Source organism: Sphaerodactylus townsendi, linkage group LG01 (assembly GCF_021028975.2).
Source record: "Sphaerodactylus townsendi isolate TG3544 linkage group LG01, MPM_Stown_v2.3, whole genome shotgun sequence".
NCBI lineage: Eukaryota > Metazoa > Chordata > Lepidosauria > Squamata > Sphaerodactylidae > Sphaerodactylus > Sphaerodactylus townsendi.
The window spans coordinates 34,809,008-34,822,578 of record NC_059425.1 but is presented as its reverse complement, the minus strand read 5'-3'; the positions used below and the strand labels follow the sequence as shown (position 1 = coordinate 34,822,578).

The following is a 13,571-nucleotide window of genomic DNA, read 5'->3' as shown; positions in this document are numbered from 1 at the left end:
CCCTTAAAATGGGATTTTTTTAAAAAGCGCTTTAAAAATAATTCCAACACAATGCCAAGCTTACCCAAAATATGTGTGTTCAAAAATATTCTTATCTTGAAGAAACTGCATGTTATCATGCCATATCCACTGAGGGGGAAAAAAAATGCTAGTATGAGCAACGTTTTCAGAAACATGCCTGATTTTAGTAATAAAATCACAGTCAGGGTCTTACATTAAAAAAACTTCTTATTTTTCCAATTTAAATTTAGCATATTGGTTCCTAGTTAGCTGATTTCCCCCCTCCTTTTCCTCCCTTCTATACCCCACTTTTCCTGTACTTAGTGCAACAGCGGGACGCTGTTTTTATGTATCAATCGCTGTTTTTAAATTAGTATTTTAGAGTTTATGGGGCTGAGTGCTTAATGCTAGGTATAATTTATTGGTTGTTGTTTACTCATCCCTCTTGTTACTTGTATTTTATGATTGATAGCGGAGTCAGAAATGAATTATTCCATTTCTGATCTTACATTCTAACAAAGGTGAAATTATGTTTTACTTCTTTATAAATTAGATAGGAATAAGTTGTATTAGGTAGGAAGTAGGAATTGCAGTTGTATTTTGTATTTGTGTCTGTATGGAACCTCCTTTGCTCAAGGCAGGAATCCACCCCTGCTCCAGCTGGGCATGTCCCTTTCATTTGCAAAAACCATGAATGGACGTTTGACAAAAGGGACCCCCGGAAGAAGCACATCCATCTGCCTTAATCCCACCAGCAGGCAGATAAGGTCGTCCTTAGGTTTCGTTTCCTGGCCCCAAGCACCCAAAGGACTCTTTTGTGTTTTTCCCGCCTGTGCCTGTCATCGCCTTGCCCTGTCTCTGCCTTCAAGATTCAGGAAGGGACTGCCCTCCGGACTCTAATTGGTTGCTATGTATCTGTAAATGAATGGTTGTAGGCTGTCCTGTATTCCCCCAGACTCCCAGGCGGGAGAAAGTGTATTTAAGTTGTTGTACAGCTGCTAGGCAGCTGCAGTTGCCATGGTGCGGAGGTGCTGACACGTAGGTCAGCCTCTCAATAAACTCATTTTTATTTTTCACTATTCTCGCTGTGTTGGGTCCTGTTTCTGTTCCTCTGCGCTGTTGAGAGCTGGTTGATCTGGGAGAGTAAAAGTTACCCAGGCAGTGCAGTAACATGATGATTATGTTGTACACTGGCCAGAGCCCTTTGGGGATGAGGCGGGTATACCGAAATTGAATTAATAACAACAACAACAATTTATTATTATTATTATTGTTGTTGGTGGTGTAGATTTCACAGCTGCCAGATCTTTAGCTGGTTGTTGGCCTTCATTACAATTCGAACCTCACCCAGAGGCCTAGGAAGTTGTAATGTATCAGCGTAGTATTCGTGCGAATCCCAGCAGGACTGCCTTCTGAATTTGACAGATGTTAATTTTGTCAATTCGAAGATGTTTCAAGTGCTGCCCTAGTGTTTTTGGGATGGCGCCCAGCGTGCCGATTACCACTGGGACGAGCTCAGCTGGTTTATGCCATAGATGCTGAAGCTCGATTTTCAAATCACGGTATCTAGTGACCTTCTCGTGTTCTTTTTATATTACTATTACTATTACTATTACTATTATTATTATTATTATTATTATTATTTCTCAGTCATGAAGCTCACTGGGTGATCTTGAGCAGATACTCTAAGGAACCCAAGAGGGGCACTGTAAGAATAAACGTGGGAAGAGGGTGTGCAGTTGCAGGCTTTCTGAAGAAAGGGCAGGATAATAACATAATAAAAAGAAACTTTTCCCAACTTCTTCGCTGAATCTGCTGAGAAATTATGTTAGAAAATATGCTGCTATTTTCACGAATGGCCTAACATTTTCTCTGAAGGTGAGACTGCACAGAAGCTCCATGAAGATGAACATTTTTATTCTGCCTTTTCAGGAACCTGCCTGGAGAGGAAGCTTAGATTTTTTTTTTTAAAAAATGAAAACAACAGATTTGTGATATTTCAGAGCTGCTAATTCCATTACCTTACATCCACCCAACCTTCACCCCTTGTTACAGCCCTTCCAGACATTTGACCGTTGGGATCTACTGACCAGAGTTCCACCTGTTTTCTATCAGAATAATGACGTCATGCTAACTGATTTACGGTATAGCTAATGCAAACCAAAATTCAAAGTCTCCAGGCCAGATCAACCAGCAGGAACTGCCACTAGTTGCAACCCCGTCCAGAAAGCCAAATGGATTGTCTGTGGTGGTCTACAGTCCACAACTGGTTTGCTTCCTGCAGCTCGGGATCTTGGGAGTAGAAACGCCTTACCTCACAAAATTTTGAAACTAGTCCATAGAGGCCGAGCAATAGCACATATCTGAACAAGAACCCTTAAAAGTATTGTCAAAGGTTTTCATGGCCAGAATCAACTGGTTCTTGTGGGTTTCCGGGATGTATGACCGTGGTCTGGTTGTTTTTGCTCCTAACTTTTTGTGGGGTGGTGTTAGGGTTAGACTTCTACTTACCTCTAGCAACTCAGATGAAACATCAAATTTATAGTCTCTGCCGTTTTCTTCTTCCGGCTCCATTCGTTTATAGAAGAGCATATATGCACTGTGCGTCTTTAAGAGAAGCAAAAAAAGTTTAATTTCCTTTTTAAATTAAAGAAATTGAGACACTTGTACAGTCAAAGGAGAGAACACAGTACCTTTTCAAAGGAGAAATCCATAAATTTATCTGTGACAGAGTCATAGGTCTTTGTCTGTTGACAACAAAAAAGGAAAGGAAAAGAATACATTATGTCTTATTCCACTACTTTCTTTTAAATGCAAGGACCCACTCTTTTATGCCTGTTTATTATAAAAATTAATTCAGGGTTCTGCCTGATTTTGAATCAGCACATGAATACCTTTGATCACTGGTCTGTAGCTGGCAGATCAGCCAATGGTAGAAGTGCAAAAAGAGACTTAAAGCTGTTTTTGCCTTCAGTTTTACAATGAAATGTAAAAACATACTAATAGCTTTTGCAGTGTAATAATATACTTTAAATAGACTGTTCTGACTAAGCACATGCTCAAGACAAAAAGCTGGTCTAGCATAGGTAAGCAGTGGTTATTTCACTAGTGTGAACTGACTCCCCCATTTCTGTAGTTCTTTGAAAATGGGAAACAGCATGAGACACCATACTGCTGAAAGAGTGCATATCCATCATGAGATCAGAACAATTTATTAAACCTCTCGGCATATCTGACTCTTTACATGGAGAGTAGCATGAAGGAACTGGGTTTTATGAGGGAGCACAATGTATTAATCCAAATTTGAACAGCTTTTAAAACACACAAACATTGAACAAGAGCTCTGAAACCTTTTGAGACAAACAAATAATTAAAAAGAGATACAAATTATTACTCACTGTCATTTCTCCACCAAAACATTCAGAAGCCAACTGAGCAGAATCGAACGGTTTTACTTCAGCATCATTGAAAAGATACCTGGAAAATTCGAAGATTATCTATTAAATCAAATCAAATTTCAAATCAAATTCACGTTTATTAGCCATGGGCCATACATGCATGTATAAGACTTCAACCCTAGCCCAGCTCCCAAGACTTTACATAAGAATTAAAACTCAATATGAGATTTATACAAAGCATTAAAATCCAAAAAAGAGGCTATTATATAAGCTTGAAAAATACAAATAGAATAATTGTATGGCATTGAAATACAGCAACAAAATAATAATATATTTAATTATATAATTAAGACAAAGTCAAGTTGAATCTATGAGGGGATTTGGCCACCTATGTTACAACATAGCTTTTAAAGTTGGAGTTCTAGTTAAGTTTTCTCTAATTTTTGCTGCTAGAAACATAAAATTGGCTACTTTAGTTGTAACCTCAGGAAAAACATCAGCCATAAGAAAGCAAACCTTCTCCTCCACATTGCCTGTCAGGCCTATCAGGATGTCACTGATATATTTGGTACGGATAACAGCATAAAAAGGGCAGTAGAGTGTGTAATGTATTATGTCCTCACACTGCTTTGGACTACATCTATTAATTATTCATTTCCCTTCTAACCTGGTGTTCTCCTCAGTGGGGACCCAAGGCAACTCCTATCATTTTCTCATCCTCCATTTTATCCTCACAACAGTCCTGTGAGGAAGGTTAGATGGAGTGTGTGTGACAGGCCCAAGGTCACCTAGTGAGCTTTTATGGCAAAGCGAGGGTTTCAAACTGGGTATTGCAGATTCTAATCCAATGGTTACACCACACTGGTTCTCACCAGATGAGATTCAGTCAAAGTTAATTTGCACAAGTCCAATTTTTTACATCATTAGATGCATTAGATCCACGACAGCATGACCCTTGATTTTGCTGTGAAATTGCAATGAAGAGAATAACATGTGCCAACAACACCCACCGTCATCTTTTAAATATGGTGCAAAGCTATTTTACATTTTAATCCAATATGATAAAAGCCAAGGAAGAACAGGCGTCTCACACCCCATTTAAAGCTGGTAACTGAATTTTAAACACAGACTAGAAACCGACTGTGACTTACTTCAGTCAAAGGCAAATCATGCATGGGTGAACAGGGAAATTCTTATGGCTCCGCATGCTCCCCTTTCCACTCAAGCATATTGCCTCTCCCATCTTCCGTTTTTTGGTAACCAAGCAATGCTGCAATTTTCTAGCTGGAAAACTATTATAAACACCTTTCCTCCAAAGATTTGCAAATCACGGTTTGGAAATCAGGACTACAGATAGTTTGCCGATTCAGGCATCGTTGTATACTATGGAAAGCAAAAATCCCAAACCAAGAAAGAAGGAGCAAATGTGTGAGCTTGAATCCAAACACCAAGCCACAACAGGGAACTGCATCTGATCTAAGCAACATGGTCTTTTCAGATTGCACCAGTAAACAATGTACATCAACCAAAGAACTTAAGTATTTCTACTCACCACTTGTTGTTTTTGTAAGCATGAGGGTTAATGATATCTCTGATGAAACTATAGTAGTGTCCTCCATCCGCTGTTCCTGTATGTACCGTCACACCTATCAAATCATACTCATAACTCTTGGCCTCCTTTAAACTGTCTCCGTCATCCTTGAAACCTTAAAAAATTATTTTAGTATCTTAGTAACTAGTTCTTTTAATATTTTGAACAAATCATGCAAAATCTTCTACATCTTTTTCTTTAAACAGAGGGGTCAAATTAGGACATGCTTCCTTCATACAACACTGAGCATGTGCACCCCTTGCAGAAGGGATAGGAGGAGGAGGGCAGCAGATGAGTCTCCTGAACATTGACCAATACATATAAGGAAGGGAAAGAACGATGCAGTGGGAGAGTGGATCACCTCTCCATTCAATATTTTCCTAATAATGAAAAAAACCAAAACAATATCCTTCCATGGCAGAACTAAAGATGAATTAGTTCCAAAAACTGTACAAATCTTGTGCCGACTGTGTGTCCACAATTTTAACAAGTATTCTTTGATAACAGGAAATACAGAAACAATGTTAGCCAAATATGTCAAGAAGACTTTTCAGAACTGGGAATGTTTGGTTGAAAGGTTTGTCCGGAGCCCAACTAAAATCAAATACCTTCCTTCCTGTCATTCTTTCCCATGAGGAAATCTTCAGTGTAAGGCGTCATGTCCAGCCGTAGGGGGAACGAGAAGTGTGTGTTGACCTTCTCCTTCATCATAGTGACCATGTTAAAGGTGTATCTCATTGTGTTGAAGCTTAAGATGCGAGGCAATTTCTTAAAACAGGCCCTAGAGACAAAATCATAATTTCCATTATGCATCCTGTATCACACCCTTCTAGCACAAGTAGTCTTTTTAGATTGCTAATAATAATCACACATTGGAGGAAGTATGTAGCAAAATTTAATGTAATGACAAAAGAGAGCCTGACAATAGGTTTCTGTCAATCTTACCTTTTCTCAGCCCGTACTTTCTTCCCACAGTGAGAACATGTATACATGTTGTCACCTTCCAGGGTATCTTTGATAGTAACTTCATCAAGAGATTCCTATTTATAGATATAAAAGACACGGGAGAACATTGTTAAAACACTACCTGTGTGACTGCTTCTCCCAGTGCAAGCCCTCCTGCCTCTTAGATCATCATTGCGGGGCCTTTTTACAGGCCCCTAGCCTGCGACTGCCCACCGGTCAACCACCACGGCAAGGGTATTTTCAGTGGCTGCTGCCTCTCTCTCTCGAACCAGCTCCTCAAGGAAGTCTGTGCCCTGCGGGATCTTCTAGTGTTCCGCAGGGCATGCAAGTCTGCTTTGTTTCATGTGGTCTTTGACTAACTTTACGAACCAGGGATCTGGCCAGTTTTCATGCTTCAGGGTGGCTTGTTAAATTGGAGGTTTAATTGGTTTTATTGTTTTAAACTTATCACACTTATTTGTAGTGTATTTATATTTATTGTATTTTAAATGCTTAAGTGTAAGGATGTATCACTGAAAATCAAAGTCAAGTTTATTCACACTACAGTTTTCCCTATTACAATGTACGGGTGTGAAAGTTGATCAGTGAACAAGTACAGTATTTATGTGAATCAGTTCAGTGCAAACAGGTGCGGCAAAGCTGGGCAACAACACAATAAGAAAGTCTCTATTTAGGGAAGGTGCAGTAGTCTGAAGTGTGTTGTTATAAAAGAATCCAATTCAAGAGAATCTCGAAACAGCTATATACACATTTTCATGGAATCAATGTCCACTTCTTCAGCAAGGGCAAATCGCTATGCCCATTTGTAATCCTGGAACAATCGTATGTCTTCAAATATACTTTGCCAAAGTATGTTCTATTTCTTGCAGGGTACATTTCTTGTAACACACTTCAGACTACTGCACCTTCCCCATGTAGAGACTTTCTTACTGTTTATTAAGTATGCACTTTGCTGATTCCCATAAATATTGTACTTGTTTGCTGCTAATCTTTATTATACAGCCAGGGTCCTGTATTTTGTATTGTGTATTCTGTTGATGGCTGCTGGGTGTAAACGTTGGACAATGAAGAAAGCTGACAGGAGAAAAGTAATTTCCTTTGGAAATGTGGTGTTGGTAGACTGCCAAAAAGACAAATGGGTTCTAGATCAAATCAAGCCTGAGCTGTCCCTAGGAGCTAAAATGACTAACATACTTTGGTCACATAATGAGAAGACAATAATTACTGGAAAAGACTATAATGCTGGAAAAGTCAAAGTCAGAAGCAAAAGAGGAAGACTCAACATGAGATGGTTGACTCTAAAAAAGAAACTGCAGTCCTCAGTTTGCAAGACCTCAGCAAGGCTGTTAACAATTGGACATTTGGGAGGACAGTGATTCATAGGGCTGCCATGAGCTGGAAGACTTGATGGCATTTAACACACACCTATATTTCAAATGTTCTAAGCTTCCCAAATCTCCTATGAGGAGAGGGTGTAGGGCAAAAAACTAACAAAGGATACTGGTCACTAATCTCTGTTTCTTACAAGAAATAACATTTTAAAGAAAAGACATGCAACAAATGTATCATTGAAGGCTTTCATGACTAGAATCAATGGGCTGTTGTGGGTTTTACAGGCTGTGGTCTGGCAGTTTTTGCTCCTAATGTTTCACCTGCATCTATGGCTGGCATCTTCAGAGGTGTGTCACAATGAGAGGTGTTTAGAGAAACAGCTACATGCAACTAAGTTATTGCGTTTGAGGGACAACATGTATAGTCTTCTATGGGATTTTTAAAAAAACACTTTAACCAACTTTTCTCCCAGAAATGGGATCCAACGCTGCATACAGATTAAAACCAAAATTTGTAACAATAAAACCGTGGAAATTTAGAATTAAACCAGAGGTAGAACAACGAAACTTCATTATCCACTATCAAAAGCTCTTGTGAAGAACTCTGTTTTACTCAGCTTCCAAGGAGTCAGGAGGATGCCTGCATTCCTAAGAAGGTTGTTCCTTAGAACAGGAGCTGCCAAAGAAAAAACCTATAACTCATCTGTAGCTGACTTGCTTGACAGAGCAAGGAGACAAACAGGAGGACTTCTGGAATGATTCAAGTAGCTGCAAGAAGTCATAACAAAACACCAGAGCTAGGAATCCTGACAGTTACACAAATACATTTTAATGTTCCTTACTGGCCCTCTCTCCTGGTTGTGGTGTGTTGTGTTTATGTTTTTACTGAATTAATTTAAATGCTGTTTTTGTGTTCAAATGCTGTCATGTTTGTAGCCTTGCAGATCCTATTTGGGTGGAAAGGCAGCATAAAACAGTGTGCCACTTATCTCTAACTGCTGTTCATCAAGTGTCTTCTGTGCAGGCATACATTCAGCCTGTGCATATTTATTTATTTATTTATTTATTTATTTATATTTTAGATTTATAGGCCGCCTCTTCCCCGGAGGTCTAATGTGGGTCTGCACAGAAGACACAAAGATGAATGTATGTAACTGCCTGCCAGTCAAAATGGGACTTATATTTCATTCAAAGAACCATACCAATTGCTTATGGAATTAAGCTAGCAAAGACAGCTTAACAGTTATATTAGTGTTGGTGGAGAGAATATTCCTCACTAACATATCTACCGTTGAACTTTTCCCCAAATTCATTAACTGGAAATCTTTCATTACCCAAATGCAGCACTTAAAGTTGACAGAGAAAGAAACATACATTCTACCAAAAGTTTAATGACATTTTTAGCTAAATAGCCAGTGACAGCAAATTAAAATGGGAGTCCAGTGACACCTTAAAGCCTAACAAATTTATTCCAGGATATGTTTTTGATGAAGTGAGCTTTGGTGCCTGCTGAAGTAAATCTGGTTATCTTTAAAGCACCACTGTATTGCTGTTTCATGTAAATTTTTTAGCATAATTTATTTCCTTGCATTTTTTAAATCTCTGCCTGTGCTCAAGATAGCACACAACCAAATGAAAACATTCAGGTAAAAAAAGAAACAAAGAAAACAGAATCACCAGCAGCACAAAAAGTACCAGTTAACAGCTCATAATCACACCACTAATAAAAAACTGCATGACCCTTTCTAAAGGAAACACACCTACCAAATATTATCTACTTCTTTCTAAAATCAAGGAGACAAATACAACATGAACATATATTTTGAAAGACAGTTAAATAACTGAGGCAGCTAAATGTACAAAAGCTTTTTGTTGTTACTGGGCTGTTGTTACTGTTGTTACTGGGCTCAAGCTGTGGAGCTGCTTCATACCAAATCAGATTATTGGCAGTGGATCTAGGCTCCCCGGCAGAGGAAGGTTCTTTCCACTGCCTACAATCTTTTAACTGAAGATAGTTCAAACCAAACTAACAAATGATAACTAACAAAATGAATGTCAACAGAGATAAATGTAAGATTCTACATATAGGCAGAAAAATTAAAATGCACAGATATAGGGTGGGTGACACCTGGCTTGACAACAGTACACGTGAAAGGGATCTGGGAGTCTTAGTAGACCACAAACTGAACATGAGTCAGAAGTGATATGGCAGCCAAGAAAGCCAATGCAATTCTGGGATGCATCAATAAAAGTATAGTGTCTAGATTGAGGGAAGTAACTGTACCACTCTACACATTGGTCAGACCTCCCCTAGAGTAGCGTGTTCAGTTCTAGGCACCGCAATTTAAGAAGGATATTGACAAGCTGGAACGTTTTCAGAGGGTAACCAAAATGGTAGAAGGTCTGGAATTCATGCTCTATGAAGAGAGATTTAGGGAGCTGGGGATGTTTAGTCTGGAGAAGCAAAAGTTAAGGGGGGACATGATAGCTATGTTTAAATATTTGAAGGAATGCCATGCCGAAGAGGGAGCAAGCTTGTTTTCTGCTGCTTCAGAGACTAGAAGTAATGGATTCAAGGTGCAGGAAAAGAGATTCCACCTAAACATTAGGAAGAACTTTCTGACTGTCAGGGCTGTTTAACAGTGGAATTCACTGCCTCAGAGAGTGGTGAAGTCTCCTTCTTTGAAGGTTTTTAAACAGAGGCTGGATGAACATATGCCAGGAGTGCTTTGATTGTGTGTTCCTGCATGGCAGGAGGTTGGACTTGATGGCCCTTGTGGTCTCTTCCAGCACTATGAAAGCAAGGACTGAACCTGGGGCTTTCTGTAGGGAAGACATGTATGTGTTCAACCACTGAACCATTGCACCCCCATCCATACCCAAGAAGACAACACTGTTCAACACTATCAATTCAACCCACCCTGCCCCATTTGTGAAGTTCCCTTGGCAATATTCTCTGATGGCATATACATGATTGAGGATATTCCTCAACAGTGCCTTGAACTGACTGCTGAGATGTTATTACTCACATAAATATTCTTCATGTCTGCTACTTGGCATCTCACTGTGTAGAACTCTTCAGCAGTCTGGCTGACATGCTCACAGTCCTAAATGGCAGCAGCAGAAAAAAATGGTTGAAGGATTTAATCTCACACTTCCAAAGAGGCCAGATTTACAAGAGAAAATGGGCACAGAATAGAAATTCAACTCACCAAAGAAACAACATTGTTTGTGATTACACCTCCAAACAAGCTTTTCACTGTGTTCTTCTGTGGATGAATGAGTTATTTCAGTCAATTAGTGGAAAAATAAAAATATTCTGAAATTCACTTTTGCATCCTGATTGAAAACTTACCAATTCTGGGGACATTTCTTCAATTTTTGTTATGAGATCTGTAAAGAACTCAGTCATGTCTTTTTGTTCACCAGTATTAAGTGGCTGTTTATCCATAGTGTAGGTTTTACAGAAGGGCCTTGGGTTGTATGCTTTGCATTCACTTTCCTGCAGAAGCAAGAAGCAGAACCAGGCAAAATAAACAATTGTTAAAAATTAACATGAAATCTACAATAAACCTCAGAGACTAATCCATAATTATTTCAGACAGTATTTTCTACATTTAGAGGTAGACTGATACACACTGAAAACAAAGATATTTGGAAAAACTGGAAAGAATCATTTGGATCTAAACATTTGTATTTTGAGGCTTTGTGAGAGTTGTGAGGAATGAGAGCACTCTTCAATGTATGCCAGGGTTACTGCTTCTAAACAAACTGACAAGCTATGCTCCTCATCCATGGTCAGATGAACTCTGTCTTAAAAATGGAATTAGTTGCTACTTGCCTTTGTAAAAACCCCACCCCCTACAATGAATAACACAAAGCCAGCAGAAACCTATTCTCACTACAATTTATGTATTAACTTGATTTACAATGTGCTTTTCTTTATCTAAATTTAAGACAGAAGTCTCTTCCTTTCCACATGCTGATTCACTCAATTAACACAGCACTATTCACAGTTGCTTCTGCCCTAGTAGCAGAGCAGGGGAAGAGTTCCCAGCATGCCCGGGGGCGGGGGGAATGCAATCAAAGCCTAGTATCCTAGAACTAGTTGCCCTCGGACTACAGAGCAAACAGACTACTCAACTGTCATACAAGTTCATATGTGGAGGAAGTTATATTTTTAGAAGGACTAAAACTTACCATTAAATGAGTAAACATTTTCTGAAGTTCTAAGAGGGTGGTCTTGTGCTTCATGTCCTCAGAATACTTAAGAGAAAATACAGGATTAGAACATGTCACAATTTCTCTAAATTAAAAAGGTGAAAAGGTAGTTCCTGATGTAAAGCGCTGGGGTGATGCCACATCACAACATGTACTACACAGACTATAATCACAGGGTGGTTTGCTATTGCCTTCCCTGGTCATTTACAGTTTATCCCCAGTGAGCTGGGTACTCATTTTACCAACCTCGGAAGAATGGAAAGCTGAGTCAACATTGAGCTGGCTACCTGATTCTCTTCTGGTGTCTATGGGGTCCTATAACCCCAGGAACAGATGGGGGAAGGCTTTGTGGGCTGCAGGGGCAAATGGAAAGTCCCACTCTACATGCTCACAGTCAATACAAAGTGTCTGTACCTTTGCAGTAAAGATGGCTTGCCTGGCTTCTGGTATCATATACAGTTGCTGAATGGTTGATGCCAAGTAACAAGTTGCTCCAAGGTTGGTCAGACCCACAAATCTGCATTCAGCTCTGACATCATCATGTGGCCAATAATCCCACTTGTAAGGTGCATGGGAAGCTGTCACAATGAAGGGAATTATATTAACACAAAATGTGATGAGTGTCATATGCCCATTATTGCTATCTTTAAAACAGAAAGAGGGGGGCTGAACTTTGAAGACGATATACAAGAACTGTTCCTTCTTTGCACTGTGGAAGGCAGAAGAAGCCTTCTGTTCACATATGAACTTGTATGAACTTGAAAGGTGGGATCCACAAGTCCTTCCTATAAGCAGAGGACAAGCCCTCCTCTCATCCATCTATCTGATGTGAAAAACATCTAAGAATGGGAGCAGGGACTCTCCAGGGAAGGGGATGGGATCTAAATCCCCCTTCTTTCCAAGAATGGGAGCTCAAAAGGTTGCCAACATTTAGTCAGCTGGGTTCCAGAAAATGTACTAACTGGTTGCTGGGTACCCGTTAGTATAGACACAGAACACTGATTGAGTATTCCCAAAAAGATACAATCGCAGTGCAGTTATCCAAGTTCGTTCTGATATAAAATTGAATTGGTTTCACTATTTCCAGTGCATCCACAGACAAGATCAGCCAATGATGATTTTCCATCTGGCCACTGGAAAATCAGACTGTGTGTGACACTGGTCTCTACAAAACAGCTCTGAAAGATTTTCCAGAGTTCTTCCCATCCCTGTCCAGTGGGTCTCCATCTAGAAGCTATTAATAAATAATGTTTCTTGTTGTCTTTGGACCAAAGTCTCTTTCTGCAGTGGCATAGTGGTTAAGAGCAGGTGCATTCTAATCTGGAGGAACCGGGCTTGATTCCCCGCTCTGCTGTCTGAGCTGTGAAGGCTTATCTGGGGAATTCAGATTAGCCTGTGCACTCCCACACACGCCAGCTGGGAGACCTTGGGCTAGTCACAGCTTTTCGGAGCTCTCTCAGACCCACCCACCTCACAGGGTGTTTGTTGTGAGGGGGAAAGGGCAAGGAGATTGTAAGCCCCTTTGAGTCTCCTACAGGAGAGAAAGGGGGGATATAAATCCAAACTCTTCTTCCTCTTTTCTTATATCAGCCAGTATAGATTAATTTGCTGGAAGAGGGAACTCAAGCTTATATTTTAGCTCTACTCCCTAACCCAAGGCAAATAGGTAAGACTGAGAAGGAGGGCATGGCTGAGATACAGCAGGGGAGAGAAAGTGCAAGAGAAGGATCTGCAAAGCTGCTGCTCTGTAGAGCAAGAAGGACTGACAACTGACAATGGTTTGCTTGCTCAGTAGGGAATATCAAGCCTTGCCCTCTGGAACAAGCGGAAGGGATAATCCATCCAATGGACAGTCTCCTAAACCATTTGAGACCTTTAAAAAAAAATCTACATTCTACTCTACTGGAGGTCTGTGCTAATTACTACTTGTTCAGAAGACACAAGAAAGCATCAGTAAAAGGGAGCTATAATGTTTTATCAATAAACTTCAAAACATTTTAAGTAGGAAGGCAAGTCAATGCAATAGAAAAAGGCTGGGTAGAACTATTTCAAGAAGCAACTCAG

General features: G+C 39.8%; 1 protein-coding gene across 6 annotated transcripts in view; it reads right to left on the bottom strand.

Annotated features, from left to right (window-relative positions):
* The window catches only part of USP34 (ubiquitin specific peptidase 34), a 117,333-nt gene that overhangs the window by 26,790 nt on the left and 76,972 nt on the right, over window positions 1-13,571 (bottom strand). For all 6 annotated transcript variants that reach the window (XM_048517715.1, XM_048517742.1, XM_048517723.1 and 3 more), the window contains exons 43-54: window positions 11,922-12,085; window positions 11,487-11,552; window positions 10,642-10,788; window positions 10,499-10,555; window positions 10,316-10,393; window positions 5,935-6,029; window positions 5,598-5,770; window positions 4,951-5,104; window positions 3,399-3,477; window positions 2,694-2,747; window positions 2,512-2,607; window positions 65-129 (exon numbers count right to left, since the gene is read on the bottom strand). In XM_048517715.1, the coding sequence (XP_048373672.1) occupies window positions 65-129; window positions 2,512-2,607; window positions 2,694-2,747; window positions 3,399-3,477; window positions 4,951-5,104; window positions 5,598-5,770; window positions 5,935-6,029; window positions 10,316-10,393; window positions 10,499-10,555; window positions 10,642-10,788; window positions 11,487-11,552; window positions 11,922-12,085 (1,228 nt within the window). The remainder of the gene's footprint in view (window positions 1-64; window positions 130-2,511; window positions 2,608-2,693; window positions 2,748-3,398; window positions 3,478-4,950; window positions 5,105-5,597; window positions 5,771-5,934; window positions 6,030-10,315; window positions 10,394-10,498; window positions 10,556-10,641; window positions 10,789-11,486; window positions 11,553-11,921; window positions 12,086-13,571) is intronic.